This window comes from Mytilus trossulus, chromosome 3 (assembly GCF_036588685.1).
Source record: "Mytilus trossulus isolate FHL-02 chromosome 3, PNRI_Mtr1.1.1.hap1, whole genome shotgun sequence".
NCBI classification, from domain to species: domain Eukaryota; kingdom Metazoa; phylum Mollusca; class Bivalvia; order Mytilida; family Mytilidae; genus Mytilus; species Mytilus trossulus.
Genome location: NC_086375.1, coordinates 42,369,617 through 42,391,379, shown reverse-complemented (window position 1 = coordinate 42,391,379; position 21,763 = coordinate 42,369,617). Strand labels below are relative to the sequence as shown.

At 30.7% G+C, this 21,763-nt stretch overlaps 1 protein-coding gene across 1 annotated transcript; it reads left to right on the top strand.

Moving 5' to 3' along the window:
- The first annotated feature begins 672 nt into the window (after nt 1-672).
- Nucleotides 673-21,144, top strand: LOC134711508 (acid phosphatase type 7-like). The gene is made up of 12 exons (XM_063572137.1): nt 673-883; nt 1,602-1,796; nt 2,816-2,998; nt 4,276-4,301; nt 5,668-5,765; nt 7,427-7,495; nt 8,187-8,301; nt 13,497-13,610; nt 14,159-14,287; nt 18,234-18,305; nt 18,983-19,123; nt 19,931-21,144. The coding sequence occupies exons 1-12, from the start codon at nt 745-747 to the stop codon at nt 19,988-19,990; spliced, it is 1,341 nt and encodes a 446-aa protein (XP_063428207.1). The 5' UTR covers nt 673-744; the 3' UTR covers nt 19,991-21,144.
- The last annotated feature ends 619 nt before the right edge of the window (nt 21,145-21,763 follow it).

Here is a 21,763-nt window from a genome sequence, read left to right as displayed (position 1 = left end):
AATGAGCTCAAGTATACAGCTTTGTGTCCAATAAGTTTGCACCTGACAGACAATGCCACAGTCAGTTTATAGTTCAGGGAAGGAAGTTGTCAGTAAAAAAAAGTATCCTTGATAGCAATTAGTACACATCAACCTCCACTACATATGATGTTATTTCCAGGAAGGAATATAAGACAATGTTCTAATTGTGATTAGCTGTTCAAAGTTTTTTTCTATTGTCTGTGAGGTACTGCAATGAAAATTGAAATCAGAATGTTTCGTTTAAAGGAGCAGCTAGTTGATAGTCCTTGATAAAAGAACACTTTTTGTTTTAAATTCATGTGTGTATAAGTATCCCTTTTAGTATAGGTATCTTTTATTTATCTATTCTTTAAATATTTTCGATATTTTTTTTCTATATCATTTAAAAAAAAGAATCATGCATAATTATTGAGGCCCGTCATGGGCTATCAAAATAATCAAATACACAAATTTTTGCCAATATAATCACATAATCATAAGTTATTTAATTTGCAACAAGATAATCAATATTCAAATCAGAGTATAAACGATCGTCGACTATTTGTCTATATTTAATTGAATACCTTCAGTGAACCCCACACTCACCTGTTAGAAATCACCTGATTGTCATGTGATTTAGTTGGATCTTTACTGCGTTTTAAATTCACTATATTTACCTAACCTTTAACAGCAGCGAAACTACTTCATTTCAGATTATTCATAACAAACACAGACGGCAGAAGAATGAAAACTGTTGTATTTATCCAACTTTTTACAGTCCTGTTGACTCTTGTAATTGCCTGGGAAGTTGAAAATGTCTTAGTTTCATCACTACATTCTAAAGATTTCAAGCAGCCTGAACAAATACACATTTCGTTTGGAGGTAAGCATAAATTTTATAAATTATGTAATATTATAATTTACGACTTACATAAATTCATTCATCATTTCATTATGATATTTGAGCATGATATCCTGGCCAAATCTCCTCTTCAAGTCAGTTGCCAGCATTCCACGCTTAATGATATTCAGTGGTTGATCCAGTGGGTGGGGGTCCTGGAGTTTTATCCCCCCTTTTTGGGACGATCAATGCATTTGAATGTAGACATAATCTGACATATAGTTGGAACCCCCCTTTATCATGGATTGGGAACCCCTTTTAAAATGATTGGATCCTCCCCTGATATTTGTATTAGAAATGTTAGATGGAAATATGTATACACCTAGTCCAAATATTTATGACATCTTGAAAGGCTATGGTACTTTTTGCTTTTGATTCAAAACTTTAAAGACGTCATAATTATGTGGACTGATATACACCACATCCGTACCGCTTGACCCCAGAATATGTAGTATGTTCTGTTGAACTTTTGACGTCATACAACAATCAGTTTCCAATGTGACATTAGATATTTTACGGGAACTTTTTGTGTATCAAGCTTGAATATTGTGTCCATTTTTGCCCCAACTTTTCAGGGTTGGACCTACATGTATGCGGGCGTATTCAGGTGCGCTCCCTGCAGTCATTTATTTCTGTTGTATAAATGACTGTGTATTTTTTTAATTTTATTATGTTTACATTTATATATATCTCTTTGTAGATGATCCCACAAAAATGTTAGTAACATGGAGCACCATGAACGTTACCCAGAATGCTACCTGTTTGTATGGAATGCAAACAACAAATATGATTGCCAAAGGTTACACCAGAAAATTTGTTGATGGTGGACCACAACAGCACACACAGTTTATCCACAGGGTTACACTAATAAATCTGAAACCTGGAACTCGATATGGTAATTGTAACTTTTAAGTTCGTCTTTAGGCATAGTTTTTATAGAGATTTGAATTAACTCACACAATGTTGACTGCTGTTTTCCATTTTTTTCCAATTTATCTATTATATCTGTTTGCTCTAATTATATATATAAACAATCATTGTTGTTCTTTATGATGCAATTTTATGTGAATGTGATAAACATCTCACAAGCTGAAAAACCATGTTTAATCCAGGCCATCATTTGCAACATTAGGGTGTGTATGTCCATTTACCAAGTCAATAATATGACACTAGTTTGCCTATAGTTTGATGTGTCAGATCTTTGGATTTTGCCATTTGATTTCCATTTTGAATTTTCTTTTGGGTTGGTATTTGTGTTATTTTTCATGATGAGCTACAAATCATTTAGTGTACAATGTATCTTTTAAATTGTAAATGATATATGATTTAATTTGCTCGTATATTTTTTGCTACATGTGTAAATTAGATTTTCCAGTGGAACAAAAATTTAAGAAAGTGTCACTGTGTCTACTAACCTTAGATGGCATCTTATCAAGTCAAGTGTTACAATCAGGCCTCCTGTTCATTGCTACTTTTCTGAAGGAATTTTGCAATGGCTATATGATATTTTGCAAGACCTGTATTTTGATCATTTGTACATGGTTTTATTTAAGTATCAAGAAGTCTTGCAATGTCCATGTTATACATTATAATATGTACACATGCATATGTATTTGTGTTTCTTTTTTAAATACACAATGATTCAAGGAATATTGCTACATGTATATATTCAAATAATATTTACAACTCGTCTAAACATCAACCCAACAATGTTAGATCTGTAAATTTGCTTAAGAATATTTATACATGTATCTATGGTCGAGTTGTTGTCTCTTTGACACATTCCCCATTTCCATTCTCAATTTTATTGTATTTGTGTGTGTGTTTTTTTTCAAATTTCTAATGAACACTCAAAGTGAAATGATGGACTTAAAAAAAAATTGCATTTCACTTGTAAAAAATGTAATATTTCAGTGTACAGTTGTGGGAATGGTGTACTTATGAGTGAACAGTTGACTTTTGTTTCCATGAAGGATGGATCTGACTGGAGTCCAAGGATAGCTCTGTTTGGTGATCTGGGCTTTGTTAATCCTCAATCTGTACCAAGACTTATTAATGAAACCAAAAAGGGAATGTATGATGCTATTTTCCATGTTGGTGAGTATTGAAGTTTTAATGAGAATGAAAATTTAAAGTTTGTTGAACACTGAAATTGATGGTTCTCATATGCATAAGTCTATTTATCCATCAATACATTGTTCTATACATTGCATCTACAAAACCCATTAAATCAGTTCTCAAAAGAATAATAACAAATCTAAAGTACAGCACTTCTCTTAAACCTCTGGGACTTTTTTTCAAATTTTGCTAAATTATTATTTAAATGTTGGACTGATTTAGTTGTTTTTACACCTGAGTTCTAAGAATTTTTAATCTCATATATAAGTACATTGAGTCATAGGACATTGCTGTGTTGATGTTAGCCTATAATTATAGCAATACATGTAAATGTATCGTTCATGATATGAGACCAACCAAATTTATCAAAAGGAAATTGATTGCAAGTCACAAGTTGTATTGATACATGTAATCATGTATACATCATGTACATAAATACATAGGAAAAAAAGGACAAGTAACAGTGTACTGATATCCTGTTGATGTTACTTTTCAAGGGTTTACCCATTTGTATCTCTTATTAAAGATGTACTTTGATATTAAATGATAACACATCTGTCAAAAATTAGTCATCTTGTGATTTAAATAATACAGATAAACTACAATGTATTCAACAGCAACAAAAAATATATTTTTATTATTATGCCATACGTGTATTTTGCTATCTCATTAGTGATAAATGATGATTATTGGCTATGATAAGTTTTTGCCTGAATTTATGATAATTTTTAATTTTTTTTAATGAAACAATGTTTTCTATACCATGTATATACATAGGTGCATTATGTTTTTAAGTCGGTTTGTCAATCCATCTGTTTGTCTGTCCCACTTCAGATTAAAAACAAATTTGGTCAAGGTAGTTTTGATTATAACCAACTTGAAACTGAACACATTTACCTATGATATGATCTTTCTAATTTTAAAGCCAAATTGGAGTTTTGATCACAATTTCAAGCTCCACTGAACATAGAAAATGATTGTGTGAGTGGGACATTCATGTACCATGGACACATTCTTGTTTTGATTAAAGAATTAGCTATTTTGAAAATGTTAATATTTGATTTATGAAAAACGAAGATTTGGTATGATTCCAATGAGACAACTCTCCACAAGAGACCAAAATGAAACAGAAATTAAAAACTATAGGTTACCGTATGCCCTACAACAAAAAGCAGAGCCCATACAGCAGTCAGCTACATGTATAAAAGGCAACTATTTTGAAAATGTTTATATTTGATTTGATTATTTATTTTCAGGTGACTTCGGATATGACCTTGATGCAGTAAGTAATCAGACTGGTTTCCAATATATGATTAAACAAAACAGGTTCCTGAATATCTAATGTCTCATTCTAAGTGTCTATGTTCCAGACCGTATGAGTATTTGGACCGTACGTATACGGTCTGGACCGTGTGTGTACTTTTTCAAAATACACATAAGATCTGACTAATATTAAAAAGTTGGTCAAGTTTATTAGATACAAATGCATAAAGCAGATCAACATAATTTAACTATCAAATTAACATAAAAAAGTTCAAATGTAATTGAAACAAAAACTTTATATTTTAACTTTTTAATTCACGCTAATTTAATATGTTAATCTCTTGTATTAAGCATGTCGATCAGTAATACATTAATTGTTTTATGAACGCTGAAATTAAAGATATCGGAGGTAAACAAAAAGTGGGAGTTCAATTGTTTTAGAATATTTAGCAACTTTACCAAAAAAATGCAAATGCAAAAGAACATGTATGAACTGCATACATGAAAATGCTAAAAATGTTACGTTACTTGAATTTTGTCACCTCGGGCGAGAGTACCAAAATAGGATTCAGATATACAATTAAACAAATACCTAATTTCAATTGTTCGTTTCTTCATTTTATCTATCTTATTGTAATAAATTATCATTAACAATTTGTAAACTGAAAATAAAGATTGTTTTAATTTAACCAATATGATCAAATAACATGTATGGTCAGCTCGTACTGGACCGTATGCGTATACAGTCCAAATACTCATATGGTCTGGAACATTTACACAAATCCATGGAAAAAAGAATACATCTGAAAACTTTAGAATTCTTCATATGAAGAAAAAATTTTAAAGGTACAATCTGAAATTCTTTCAATACAATGCATTTATAAAAGATGACATTACATAAAATGACCCAAAAAGAGACACTATAAAAACAAAATATAATCTTAATGTGTTAAAATTTAAAATTCATAAACATTAAAAAATCCATGACACAAAATTAGTACATGAACATCAAATAAAAAAAGAAAATATATGGATTTCTAATCCATGACACAAAAATTTTGTGACAAAATTAGTACATGAACAGCAAATAAAAAAAACCCCAGTTCATGGATCTGAAAAGGGCAAACCTTTCTTTAACAATAACTCATTGCTCGAGATATCATATTTCAGTATTGAATGATTTGTAATTACAACAATATATTGAATTTATTCTCAAAAGAAACCAATATTTCAATCAATTGCGTAATTAAAGATTTCTAATTTAAATATTGGTTTTTGATTTAATATTTTATTATAATAAATGAACATGTTATGATGGCATACTAATTTATAATCCAGATATCTTCGATAACTATTATGAACTTATGTTAGTTTCTTTATTGTAGCAAAATGGTCATATTGGTGATGAATTCTTGAATTTAGTGCAACCAATTGCTGGTCAGGTACCATACATGACATGTCCTGGCAATCATGAAAATAAATAGTAAGTAAATGGGGTGCTTTAAAAATAAGCAGAGAAAGTTTAGGATATATATTATACGTACAATTAACAGACTTTGTTTGGCTGACCATAGAAAACAAACATAACATAATGTTTTATATATGCACCATCAAAATTACTTTCTTAGTAATTACTAACTATTCACTAGCATCTATACTGTTAATCTTTTAAAATTTTTTATAATTATTTTGTGATGGTATAACTTTGGGGGTTTTGAAGTGAAGTCAAAATTAGGTTCCCTAATTGATTAAATTCAGGGCTCACACTACCAGGCGACTTGGACGAAGAAGTCCCTTTCCTGATCGTCACTTTGCTTTCCTCGACCCCCAAAAGTGAAAACAAGTTGCCCTGTTCTTGACGATACTCGCTTTCAGTTGCTTCCGTCATCAGACATTTTCAATTTTTATCAAGTTGATGAAACATCAATTTTTTTATTGATAATTAAAGAAATTTAGACATAAACAAGTCATTATCTTAAAAAAAAAGTTGAAGCATTGTCTTTGCAGTGTGTAGCAGGTTATTTGATAAAAAATACAACTTTTCATCACTTTATGCATTTCCGCAAGTTCCGGTGGTGCTTGTTACTCAAAAACGTACATCAACCTAAATTTCGGCGGAAAAATAAGTTTGTTACTTCATTTAAACGTGATAAAAGTTGCCTCCAGTAAATGTTTAATCCATTTATTGCATTAAAAACGTCATGTTCCTTTCCAAATAACTTGTCAAACATCGTTTCTTTTTGTAAATTTTTTTTGATTTCGTCTGCCATTGACCGATTTCTAAACTGCGGATCTGAACCAGACCAGCTATGACCGAAATCAGTACTTATACAATAATTACTACGAACACGGATGGATCAGCTGACAGAAGAATATTGATCCCAAAGGGAAAAATTATGTATTCCACACGCATAAAGAGACTTTTGGTTACATCTAAATGATTGGTGTATATAATTCCCCATATTTTTATGGATTGTTTCAAACTATTAAAGTTGCTTATCTCTGAGACTATTATACTAATATCAATATATTATGGCCCAGCTTAATAACTTTTAATTATTTTTTTATGAAAAACACTGAATTTCGTTTGGTAGTTTTGAATTAAATTGTAATTGATAAATCATAATTTCTTTACATTTGATAAAATGGAAAGAAATTTTTTTTTGTGCTAGATGTTAATTATTTAGTTGGTAGTTTCTCACAAGAACCTTAGTAAAACTTAAACAACTTTTAATTTGAAATGTTACTTTAATTGTATACTCATATATGAATTGAACAATATAAAAAGAACATTATTTACATGTGACCCTTTATACTATAGTAAAATCCAAACATTGTAGAGCACCACACGAATGAGCACTTCTCTTTCAAATCTCACCACTTCTTCCTATCAGTTTCAAAAAGAGAAGTCACTTCTCCCTAAAATTCTGAAGTAGTGTGAGCCCTGAAATTACTTGCAAAGTATTTGAAAGTGTTCAGTTTATTGAAAACTTTAGTTTATAGCATAAAGTATTTTGAGTTAAAACTACAATGATATAAAAAAAAATGATGAAATTTTGAAGAATATACTATACTGTTTTTCATTAAAATGTTCTTTGTAAAGACATTTAGTAGTTAATTATATATTAATTTTTATCTTTTTAGCAATTTTTCCAATTATAAAAACCGATTTACAATGCCAGGTGATGAAGACATGGACAAGATGTTTTACAGGTATAGATATTTACTTATCATCACTCAGGTCTCTAAATCATCACAAGTCTAGAAAGTGATGAATAATTTGATAGAGATTATTAAAATGTGTTATTAAAACAGATAAGACTAGATGAGAAAGAGCAACTAGATATAACAAATGACAACCTATATAAGGCATAACTTAGAAAATAAAAAAAAATGTTTACTTTTCTATAATAAAATTGAGAATTGAAATGAGGAATGTGTCAAAGAGACAATAACCCGACCAAAGAGCAGATAACAACCTTAGGTCACCAGAGGGTCTTCAACACAGCTAGAAAATCCAGCTCTGGAGCCCGAGGCATGATTGTTATGTCTTCATACAAAAGGGGAATAGCACTAGTTCCAGGAAAGTTTGCATTTTAACTCTGTATCAATGAATCTCATTCTATTAAACTTAATATTTTGAATTTGTTGACTTCAAAGATCAAATTGGAATTTTCATGATATCATCAGCAGTAAACTTTCAATAAGATTTATTGAAGTGATCAGCTAAACAATATTTTGGACCACATAATGGCACATATTGTCCATTCAACACAAATATTCTTGTAAATTCCCATCAATTATATACAAAAATACCTGAGGAGGGATATACTCCTTGAAGCCTATAGTTTACAGAACTTTTTTTGTCTATTCTGATTTGCTTAAAATATATGTTCAATTTCAGTTTTAACATTGGACCAGCACATATAATCTCCATATCAACTGAATATTACTTTTACCTGTATTATGGTCTTATGCAAGTACCTAAACAGTATGAATGGCTGGAAAATGATCTCAAGGTATGTACAATTTATTTGTTATAAAAACAATTGCCATCATTTGCATTAACCATTTATACATTTATATTTGTACTGTGGATTCATTATTATTCGTGGGGTATGCATTTTTGTTGATTTCATGGGAATATAGAAAGCAAATCTATACTATTAAATGAGAAGACCTCATTTTGTATGTCGCTTCTCTTCTTTCCACAATAAATCAATCATCATGCCTCTGTGTCCTATAGGTAACATGCATAGTCGCATTTAACATCCATTCTTATGATTATTCAGATTGAGTTATTTTGGGAGAAAAACAACAAAAAAGAAGTCCGGATGTGATTCTGTCATCGGACTGACTTTTAGTCATAGATAAGACTTCCGGTTTGAAAGATGGTCAAGTACAACCAATCGTATGATAGATAACAAAAATGGAAAAAAATAAGCCATTCAGAGCATTCTCCATATCGTGGCGTTTAGATCGCAAAAATCACAACTATTAAATCTCCGACAATTTTTTGTTTGCCTTTCATATCATGGTGTTTAGATCACAAGAACCATAACTATTATACCTCCTTAGAGAAGACAATTATTTTTTGTGTTTATCTACATGTAAACTACGATTATACTACTTTGATATATATTGAGACTCTCTGTATTCTGTCAGGGACTTTCTATGTTAGTATGTTAGTATATGAAAGTGGGCCCTGATTCTGTCTACTGTTTTCTTTGAAGTGTTTAGTATTTAAGGCCTACAGTACGCCCAAGGAGTTTGTAATCCCAAACTCCATACTCCGATATTTTTCCTGGTGTAACACCAGGAAACTCCGACATCCCTCCCAAAATTGTCGGAGAAATTTGGGAGTATTCCCTCCGACTTCCGCGTAAATCTGCTACCTTTTGTTTATTGTATTAGCGACATCTCTCCCAGTCTGGTGTGACGCGGTGTGACACCAGGTAATTAATTGCCCTAATCCGTCTGATCTATGCCGGCACTCGACAGGTATGTGAGATTTCTAATGTAATTAAACAATTGTATTTCCTGTCTATTGATTATCAGGTTATATCTGATTGCTTGAAACAAATGAAAGATTAAAATAAAAAGCAAAACGTTGTTGTTAATTCTTTCAATTACACTGTACATTTTAATCAAGTTTTTAAACAACTATTTTTGATTTTGACTTCCGTTTTTTTATCAGTAAATAAATATTTAATTTACTAAAAGAGATATAATTGTGCAACAATAAACGGAGACTAACGCTGAATAAATGAGGGCAGTTTAAAGAAAAATTACACGTCTCAAAGTTTTTTATACTACAAGTAAAAAAGAAAATATTATTCACTATATGTTATACTAATAATTCTACGCTATTTCCATTTTACGATTACAAAATAAAAGTTTTAAAATCCAAAACGTTGTTGTTAATGGTTTCAATTGTATTAAAGTTTTATAAAAAAAATCTATACTTGATTATGACCTCGTTTTTTATTTATCGGTATTTGATATAACTTACGAAAAGAGACATACTGGCGTGAAAATAAACGGAAACTAACCCTGAAGGTATAAAATGTGAGCAGTGAGTTTAAAGAAAATTACGTGTCTTAAAACTTGTATATGCAAGTAAAAAAGAAAATACTATTCACCATGCATTATGCTTAATAAGTCTACAGCATTTTCTCTTCACGATTAGCATTACTTTAGGATATATATAATACATTTCGGCTACAACAGGAATACTTCTATAGCTGCATCAACTCGTCGTTGCATAATATTCATTTACGCACAATGAATGTAAACTTTTGTGTTGTATTTAGAACAGTGATCTTAAAATATTTTTAAAACAATTAATTGCCCTGCGAAGACGACACGCATCTCAGTGATCAACAGTGCGTGGTTGAACTTGAACTTGACTTCGCTCACAATATTGAATGCTAAAAATAGTGACATCAATTTTGTCCACGAGATTTTTATTTGGCGGGAAATAGTATCATGTAACAGTAAACTCAGGTGACCTTTCTGGATAACCGTGGGAAAATTCATTGAAGGTTTAAACTTGCTTTGTAATGATTGACATTTGTGTGCGTTAAGATTGAGGCTCTAGAAGGTCCTTTTACAATTAACCGGATTCTAAATTTTATTCCTTTTCTGAATAAACGAACATCAGCCTTTTATTTATACGTTTCTCAGTCAACAGAGAACATAAACCTGGACATAATTTATACTTCCATAGTCAACACTATACATTAATGGTAAATGAAAACAGGATGCATGTCGTTCAGTTCCTGATGGGCGTTGGTAGAGATCCTCTGTGAAAATGTGTCGATCGTAAAAATCCGATCCACATTTTTTTTACATAGTTCTTTCTTGTACGATATAATTTCATTTTAATATTCTATAGTATAAATTGTTGAAATACTTCTTTTTATATTTCGCCGAGGACTTTTAACGAGCAGTAAAATACGGATTGCACCAATCCAATTTTATTTTAAATAATAACAGATCATAACAGATAAAAAAAACACATGATTTTATTTCTTCATATAATTAAATAAGGTTGTGATTATTGTGTTGTGTCTGGGCGGGGAATTATCTCAGTATTTATGAATATAGGGCTGCCACATTGCATACAAAACTATTTGTCACTTTACAGTTTCTTTTTTAAATTCAAATATTTCAAGTCGGTAATCTACCGAGGTAGTGAAACATAATATTTTACATTTCAAAATAAATTGAAAGTAACAGAGTTCACTTGTTGGTCCGATAAATTAACTCTAGGGTTTGATTTAGATTGGACAAATAACCGTAAAAACATCATTTTGTTTTAAGCCAGTTGATATTAATTATATAATATTGAACTATTAATGAACTGGATATTGCTCACTGAGTAGGTCATTAAAGGTTCTAATTGTGGTAAAATCATCTTTGTTGAAACTTTGTTGAAAAAACAAAAATTATGAACTGATCGGACTATAATGAAAATACTAAATACTAAGTATTAAAGTGTTTTATTTGTATTTTTATACGTTTTTACGTTTTATTTAATATGACAATGACATGGGTATATACATACAAGAATAATTATCTTATTTTAAATAAAAATGTCACACTTTTATCTGACAATGAATGGACATTTAAATAACGTATTTTAAAGCACACAGGTGCAATCAAGATCGATTAAATGTACAAAGGTAATAAATCTGGCTAATCCGATTATGTTGTCACGCGTCATTAATTTTCAGTTCATCTGATGGACAATAAACCAATTAACAGCCACGCGGTGTTGGGAGAGAATCTTTGGAGGAAATTGGGAGTAGAATCCGTGATTCACTGTGTCACACCGCTACACTCGGAAATCGGTGATAAAAGTTCGCGATTACAAACTCTCTGGGCGTACTGTAGGGGTCATAGCACCTGCATATATATTTAAATTGGTAAAACATGCTCAACTTCATCTAAAACTACCTCGACTAAAAACTTTAACATGAAGCGGGACGGTCGAACGAATGAATGGATGAACAGACTAGGAAACATAATGCTCATAAGTGGGGCTTAAGAATTTATTGTTGAAAGGGAAAATAGTGATTTGGCAAAAATTAAAGTAGGCAGGACCTTTTTAGGGGCGTCGTGATCGGGTGTTTTAAGCTTGGGATTAAGGGATTGATCCTTACAGGATCCGGGAATATATTTTTGGATTTCGGAATATGCATTTGTTTAAATTCTGCATCTAGAAAACATAATGCCCATAAATGGGGCATACAAATTTAGGGTGAAAGGGAAAATAGTGATTTGGCAAAAATAAAAGTAAGGTTGAGATTAGAAGTAGGCAGGACCTTTTTAGGGGCGTTGGGATCGGGTGTTTCATGCTCGGAATTAATGGATTTTATGGGATCGAGGAATATATTTTCTGATTTTGGGATATGCATTTGTTTAAATTCTGCATCTCGGGATTTCATGGTTTTAAGCCTGGGATTTCGGGATCAGGACCCCTACGACTACCCCTCAAATTAGCCTTAGTCATTTATACAAGATCCATATCCTACCATTGGCATGTTAATAAGGCTCTCAAATGAAAAAAAAAACACTGCTGGATTGTCCTAGAAGCATATTTTATTAATGGTCTCATAATGTTCTATATATAAGCAGTTACATTTATAACATGTTTGAACCGGTGCAAATTGTGAATTTTATTTGACTTTTACCCAAATAAACAATGTAGCAAAGGAGAAGAATAACTGTGGTCTGAGGCCAGACACACGAAGATAATTGAATTTAACAGAAAGGAATCAAATATCGGACTTTGGAAAAAGGGAAAAAGCTTTTGATACCTTTTATGAAATTCTCCATTCATTATCATAATATCTTTTACCAAAAAACATCCTACAACAGTCCACAAGCTGTATATGCCCACGATTTTGTGGGTGTGTTCTAGTTATATTAAAAGTTTAACAAAGTGTACAATTTCTATAGGAATTTTATGCATACTTTGGCAAAACAACCAAATCATCCATGAAAATATAAATTTTCCTCAATCCACAGTAAACAATTGTCATCTTTTGCATTTATCTTTATTCAATCTGTATGTGCATTGTATGTGCATGGTCAAAAATCAGCACAAAATTGTAGTAAAGAGATAAAAGAACACACAGTGTTTTTGTTGTTTTGACATCATGACAGTCTTTATGAATTATAAATCTTACACTCCACTCTTGTGATTAATGAAACATATCTAAGATAACACACACAGGTAAATCACTTAATTGTATAGATAAGTGGTTAAGTCTTCCTTTGTGACCAAACAAATGAAATTTTTGTGTTGTTGTGTTTCTGTCTATAGATTATAGGAAGATGTGGTGTGAGTGTATATATCTCAAATCTCCTTTTTGATCAAAATGTTTGAAAACAGGTTCAAAACCTCTCTTTTTGTATACATGTTTCAAAGCGACAACAACCCGACTATAGAGCAGACAACATCCAAAGGCAACCAATAAGTCTTCAATGTAGCGAGAATTCCCGCACCCGTAGGTGTCCTTCAGCTGGCCCCTAAAAGATATGTATACTAGTACAGTGATAATGGACATCATACTTTACTCCGAATTATACACAAGAAATAAAATTAAAAATCATACAAGACTAACAAAGACCAGTGTATAGAATTGCAGCACTTTAACAAATATCAAACTTATCTGTTTATATATGTATATATTACTTGTTGCAGGAAGCTGCAAAACCAGAGAACCGTGCAAAGAGACCTTGGATTATAACAATGGGACACAGACCTATGTACTGCTCTAATAATGATAATGATGACTGTACACATCATGAAAGTCTGGTAATTATCATAGAATAAATCACATTGCACCATGTAGCTCCAGTAGTTTTGACTGAAGTATAACCATATGAACATTTTTTATAGGTTTAACCGTTATATGTAGTTTTGACTCTGCCATTTTAAAATATAATTACTTGTAATACAAACATATTTTGTTCTGGAAACAACATTTCCTGAATCACTTCACTCATTAGGGTTACAGTCATTTAACAAAAACTCCTTATGTAATTGTGTAGTAATAAGTTGCGTTGGCCATAGAAATAAAAGGGAGATAGTCAATTATTGGGATACAATACAAAATGTTTTTTTTAATATACAATCTGCATTTTATGGCCTAAGAGGTTAAAAAATCATCGACAAAATGAGATGATTTAAGAACGAAGCAGTTATCATAAAGACTTTATAAACTTTAAACATTGTTAAATGTCAATTCTTAAATTGAAATCTTTTCTGCAAATTTAAACATGTGTAATAAATAAAGATGCTTCTTTGTTGGAGTACCATTGAATCAAGTGAAAGGATGAATTATATTTTATTTTTGCTTTCAGATAAGAGTTGGTGTGCCATATTTACATTTCTTTGGATTGGAGAAATTATTTCATCAATATGGTGTTGATGTTATGGTGTGGGCACATGAACATTCCTATGAAAGATTATGGCCAGTTTATGATAGAAAGGTAAGTCAGGATTTAATGACACTATTAGCATATTATTCACCACAAGTTATGTCTATGAAAGCAAAATATCTCATATTTATATATTTGTTTTATGCTTGAATGGACTGAATATTAATTCCTCACTTTGAAATATCCTTTTTTTTACAAGAAAAAATAAAGTCTTGTCATTTTTCTACTTCAAAATCTTCATGATTATTCACAAGTTTTGACAAACCTTATTGTTTCCACTTGCACATCCCTATCAATTTGAGAAACGAAATATTATTTTGATATCAGTTGGAGCTGCAAGTATCACATAATTTGCACTTTCTTCATTAATGGATTTAATTGTTCAAATAGATTTTAAGTTTATCATAACTTTTTTGATGATGCTGGTAATGGAAATATATTTAGATTAATAAATTATGAATAAGGTTAGATAGTTACCATGATTGACATATTTAAAAATATGTTAAATAACAGAATTAAAATATGAGTTATCTCCCTTGGTATATATTCTTAACGGTTTCAATTAGGAGATACAGTACTCTTCAAAAATGTCGATTCGATAACTTTTTTCTCCGATTTCCGTGTTTCTCGGAATAACACCGTGTACCGCGGATTTCACTCCCAAAATCCTCCAAAGATTCTCTCCCAACACCGCGTGGCTGTTAATTGGTTTATTGCCCATCGGATGTACTTCAAATTAACGACGCGTGACAACATAATTGGATTACCCAGATAATTTACCTTTGAACATTTAATCGATCTTGGTTGCTTATGTGTGCTTTAAATTCCCGGTATTATAAATTGAACAAATGTTTTCCTTTCTTTGACAGATAAAGATGTTACAATATGATTTAGAATAAGATAATTATTATCTTTTATATTTGTGTCTTATGCCGAGAAAGTATGAAGGAAATTGTTATTTTGTGTTTCTATTACAGTCCGGTCAGGTCATACATTGTGTTCTTTCAGCAAGGACGATTTTGCCACAATTAGTTTCTTTTATAACTTATTCAATAAGCAATATCAGCGCATTAATTGTTCATTATTAAAAAATCAACTGGCTAATAAAATCATGTTGTTTTTTCGGTAACCCGATTCATCGGATCATCAAGTAAACTTAATTTATTGAGCAATGTAAAATATGATGTTTCACCACCTCGGTACATTTATACAGACTTTAATTATTCAAATTACGAACAGAAACTGTTAAATGGCAACTCTGTTGACAAAGGAAATAATTTCAAGTGATATTGATAGTGCTCGTCATTTTCGCATTTTACGGAACGGTTTTCAAATTGACGAAAGTATTTATATCAATTTCGTCATTTGAATTTGGAAAGTGAAAAATATTTTCAAATTAATTATATAATAAATGTACTATAATTCTACCGGTGTTTGACAAGTTTATGACGCTCAATCATTTTACGTTTACAAAAGATGTTTAAAGTTGTGATGATAAGTAATCCGCTTATCGCTATCCGATAGGTCACTAATCCTTTAATTATTAATAAAATTTATCAAACCTCATAATTGCCCATCATAATATTATATTCCAGTTAAATCAGTCATCATTTTATTTTCAAAATTTCCCAACCGCCTACAATTGGCATTTCTTTATCGTATTATCATGATTATTGTCATTTGAATACAATCAATCACCCCGGACAATTTCCATCATAATTTCAATTAATACATCACCAACTGTAAATCTATGTTATTGACCATGGACATATAACTGATGTACTTTCTTTTTTGAAAGATAAAACATTAAAATTCAAATAGTTAAAAATGTGTTCACGTTTATTCGGGTATAAGAATTATATTTTCCCGATAAATCAATTGTAAAAGGACCTTCTGGAGCCTCAATACGATTGCACAAAAATGTCGTTCTGCAACTTTATAAACCTTGAATGGACTTTCCCACGGTCGGCGAGAAAGGTCACCTGAGTTTACTAGTACGCGATATTTTTTCCCGCCCTTTAAAAAAACTCGTGCTGTGGATAACATTGATTGTAACTATTTTTAGCATTTAACATTGTTAAATAAGTCAAGTTCAAGTTCAACCCAAACTGTTGATAACTGAGATGTGTATCGTGGAATTGTCTTCGCACGGCAAATAATTGTTTTTAAAATCTTTTGTTGAAAATACACAAATTTACATTCATTGTGCGAAAGTTAATATTAAACAAAGACGAATGAAAGCAGCTGGAAGTATTCCTGTTGTAACGGAAATGTATTATTATTCTGCTGCACTGCCAACAAATCGTAAAACGAAAATGCCGTAATTGTGAATGGTGAATAATATTTTCCTTTTTACTTGAATATACAAAACTTTCAAACACGTAATTTTATTTAACTGCTCAGATTAATTTAGCGAAAGTTTCCGGTTATTTTTACACAAGTATGCTCATTTCGTAAATAAAATATTAATTTACTGGTGAAGACATCGAGGTCAAAATTAAGTAGTTTTCATTTTTTTATAAAACTTAAATACAATTGAAAGAATTAACAACAACATTTTGCTTTTAAAATCTTTTATTCATTCCAGCAATTAAATAATCGTAAAAAGAAAATGCCGTAGATTTACACAATTATTACGGGGCAATTATTTTGTCTAATGAATGGTGAATAAATTTTCCTTTTAACTTGCATATATAAAACTTTTAGACTTATAATTTTTAAATAAAGACTTTAACTTTGAAGAAGAATATTTTGTTTTTCACATATTCCGCTATATTTTATAATCGGTTTTTTTAAAGCAAGTACATTAAGGTTAAGATATTTTTAGATGGGCTAACAAAAAATACGAAAATATTTTGACTTTAGTTTTTATTACCACAAATGAAATTTAATTAGTATAAAAAGACATTTAAAATTATACACCTGTTTGACACTTAAACTGGTACAGTAGACCGGAAATATAATTCTTTATTACTTCAACCGTTACCTGTCAGGTAATCCAATTACCCATTCAGTCTTGTGTCGGTATAGATCAAAGTAGGATAAGGGCAATTAATTCCTCGGTGTAGAGAGTGAGCTCGTTATCACAATAAACATTTACCTGATTTTGGGAGAGATTACTCCCAAATTCCTCCCAACATTTTGGGAGGAATATCGGAGTTTTTCGGAGTGGCTCCGACATTTTCCTCGGTGTAGGGTGTGGGAGAGTTGGTACTCTTGAAGGGTACTGTAACTGTATTGTATTTTAAGCTCAGACGGCATCAATTGGGGATTTGATGGTCGCAAATTAAGTTTACTGGCAATGCGTTAGCGGAGACAGTAAACAGGTATTTGCGACCATCAAATACCAAATTGATGCCGTCGGAGCTTAAAATACAATATTGTTATCTCCATTCTAATGAAACTGACAGAAAACAACTTTTAAACATATATATAAAATCTGTAATATGCTGTCTAAGCTTGCGCGTACGTCCCATAACATCAATTGTCAATTGATGCCATGTAATAAAGTGACGTTATCCAATCAAAATGAACGTTTCAAACGTTGTTGCATTAGAATTTCACTTTATGTGTTTTAGACTACATTTTTGTGATAGTTTGAAATATACTTTGTTTTTGAATTAATTATATGACGTTGGGCACACAAGTCATCCTGCCTTTTGTTGAAGACTGGTTTTGATCCAATTGTATAAAGGCATATTTGACATATGCATTTTAGTAGTTGATCTGTAATATATTATATTTAGAGAGTTGGAAGTCTATAAATATGTTAAATATTACATATATATTATACATAAGTCTATGCTTTGATAACGTAGATAAAACTGTTTGCATTATATGCATTATCTAATAAAATTCTTCAGGTTTTGTAGTTGAATCTGTTAATATATATAACTATGAATTTGTTCATGACAGGATAGGGAAACTAACCAGCAACTTATCAGTTCTGTGTTGGTCATAATTTATTTGTTATTAAATAAAATTTATTTTATTGTAGGTTATGAATGGTAGTAGAGATGAACCTTACACAAATCCTAAAGCTCCAGTTCATTTTGTCACTGGATCTGCTGTAAGTTTAATAACGAGGAGATAAGTTGAAACAGGATAAGCTGTAGCCTTATGTTGACTTTGCACAATAGTTATCAAATGTATCAGGCCTATAATTGATATGCCAGACACACGTTTTGTCTATATAAGACTCATCAGTGACACTCAGATCAAAATAGTTAGAGGGCCAAAAAAGTGTAAAGTTGAAGAGCGTTGAGGATCCAAATTTCAACAACCAAGAAAAATATACAGGGTGAACACAGCAACATACAGTTTTCTGCAAAAACATTTTCAACATTCTTCGCAAGACCACACATTTTTTTCTTATTTGAATGCTTTATTGTGGAGTCCCATTTTTGGGTGACTTTTATAATTTTTATTGTTGAAGACTGTATGTTGCCCTGTTGGTGTCTTTTGATTATATTTATTGGTATGTTAGTGCCTGATTGATGTTAACACCACATCTGAAATTATTCATATCTAAAGCAACAAGATTTGACACACATTTTATAAAATCAGGAGATGTGGTTAAATTGCCAATGAGACAACTATCAACCAAACCAAAGACATTGATGTAAGCTATATGTCATTGTAGGGCCTCTACAATAACCAAAGCATGAATCTAGATATGAAAAAGACATTTTATGTTTGAAGCAGGTATATTGCTTATTAATTAAGATGCTATTATTTACTACACAGGGATGTCAGGAAAGACATGATCCTTTTAAGAATCAAACAATTCCAGAATGGTCAGCCCTCAGGAGTTTAGATTATGGATATTCTAGAATGCAGATAATGAACAGTTCTCATCTGTACTGGGAACAAGTTTCTGATGACAAGGTGAGAAAGAAATTGATTTAATATGCACAGATTTTTTTTATTGAGTAACAAGGTGTGAAGAATATCAAGACTGTTATTTGCTCAATGTGCCTGTTTCTTCATTAATTGTACACACAGAAATCATATTGAGTATGATATTTGTACAATTATTGACTATAATGCTCTATTGATTTTGGGTCAGAGGTCAGGTGTCAATGTTTAAATTTCGATGAAAACCTTAACAACTTGATACAAACTAAACCACTCAAACGGTTTTACAAGTAGAAAAATTGCTGAATTTTTCTTTTACGCTCTCTAGCTAATTTTTCTTGAACAAATGTTATGAAACTTTTAAACAATGCTTTTAACCAAAAAATACAGATCAAGGTTGAAGTTTGGTGGTGTCACTTATATTATTCTAGAGTTATGCCCCTTTACAAATGGAAAACTTGCTGATTTTTTTGTTTCCATTCTCTTACTTAAGTTTGCCTCAATCAAATGTTATGAAACTTATACACAATACTTATTACTTCAAAATACAGATCTAGATGAAGGTGGAATATTGTGGTGTCACTTTTACTTTTCTAGAGTTATTCCCCTTTGTAAATAGAAAAATGGCTGAATTTTTCATTTCTGTTCACTAACTTTAGTTTGCCTCAACCAAATGTGATGAAACTTGTACACAATTCTTTTTACCATAAATCACAGATCTAGTACACATGGGTTATGTCCCTTTATAGCTTTATATGATATGCAAGTGGAGGCATCATCTGCGACCCATGAACACATTCCCCATTTAATTTACATACTTTTATTTATTTTTTCCAGGATGGAGCAGTGATTGACAAAGTGATGATAATCAAAGACAAACATGGTCCTTATGAATAGAAAGAAGTATTTTATGGATTTTACATGCTGCAATCAACAATCATGTTTTATATGTCGGAAAATTTTATTGTTTTGTTTATATTAAACTTAAATGACTAAAATGGGAAAATATGATTGACTTCTAATGTATCTCCTATCCAATATATAAGTTATCTCATTGATCATGTTTATTTAAAATGAAGAAGTAATATTTGACACATTTAGACTATTATTGAACATCAGTGTGAGTAAAATAAGGCATTATTGTACTTTTTCTTGCTTTGAATTTTGACATTTAGATTTGATTTGATGTCCAAGGAGAGAAAAAGCTTTAATACAAATAAAGAACTGATTCATTTTGGCATATATTGTATTAATCAAGAACAGTATACAATTTTATTAAACTGTGAAACTCTGTGAAAGAAATGAAAAATGGATGGGTTATTTACTTTAGAAAAATCTCAAACATTGTTAATAATATTAAGTCATGCAAGTATTATTTCTTTCCATCTTTTTTTATATTATTCAAGTTTTTGATAAAGAGCATTGAAAAATTAATATTTTTTAGTGATTTATAATATCTTTTATAAATCTATTTTGGATTTTTTTTTTTAATATTTTAATATTAATGTGTAAACAAACAAACACATAGAAAAACTATCCTAATGCTTATTTACTATTTGTTTTTTAGTAAAGTATAACTTTAATATTCAAGTATTTTCTTTGATGACATATTTTCATTCGTTACTTAAAATTTATTCCAATTTCAGTAAGTTTTGAAAAACCATTTAAAATGTAGAAAGTGTGAAACTTCAAGGTAAACTGTTAAGTAAAGTAGTTTAGAAATCTTTTTATTTTATGCTGAACTGTATCATATTATGTCTAAATTATAAGAAAAAGATGGCTGCTATACTTATTTATTTTATACTTCTTTACATCATTTATTTTTCATTGTCTCAGTTATAAAAGTGGAATATTTATGTGATTGCATGATAAAGAGAAATGTGGAATGGTGTGGAAAAATGATGAATTCCTAACATTGAGTATAAATGTGATATGCTTGATTTTTTGTTTCTGTATATTTGATGTTAATATATAGTTGTTGTTCATTCTTTCTTTGTTTTGATATTATAAACTAAAAAAATATTAGTAAATAAAAATGAATATTATGTTTAGTATGTCTTTTTATGTTTGTAAACATTGATGAAATAATGGTACAAGGTTCACTCCATTTTATTCAAAAGTGATGCATACAATAGTGCAACTTTTCTTTTATGCAAAATAACAGACAAGAAAACACAACATAGAAAACAAAAGACCAAGTAACCAATCCCACCAATTACTGGGGATTATTGCAAGTGCTAACTGCGTCAGAAGGGTCAGCACACAATATACAACCTTGATAAGTTATAGTAAGTGACACAGCAGCACACAACAGTGTATTTAATTATTTTGATTTGACCAGAAAGATGAGGAACCTGGTTTATGTCAAAGAGCATCTCGTCCTGTTTCTGAAAAAAAAGTTCATTGGAAGCTACCAACCCTTTGTTGATAAATATTTTAAGTATCAACTTCACAAAAAATACAAGATGGTCTTGAAGTATAGATTTTAGGTACTGACATCCTTTATCATCATACAATTACATGTAATAGTATTCTTTTTATTTGTCTTAGTATACATTAACTCTTTTACTGTTTAGTCTATTTTGGTAATTTTCTTTTAGTGTGCCTTGGTATTATGCATCCTGCCATCGTTTTGTTCAATTTTCATAAAATGCAATCAGACCCTTATGA

What these genes read in the sequence shown, in the direction of transcription:
- LOC134711508 (XM_063572137.1), top strand. Translation starts at nt 745, where the DNA reads ATGAAAACTGTTGTATTTATCCAACTTTTTACAGTCCTGTTGACTCTT. An exon ending in TGATGCTATTTTCCATGTTG is followed by an intron (nt 2,999 to 4,275) that starts GTGAGTATTGAA and finishes ATTTATTTTCAG; the next exon opens with GTGACTTCGGATATGACCTT. An exon ending in GGCTGGAAAATGATCTCAAG is followed by an intron (nt 8,302 to 13,496) that starts GTATGTACAATT and finishes TACTTGTTGCAG; the next exon opens with GAAGCTGCAAAACCAGAGAA.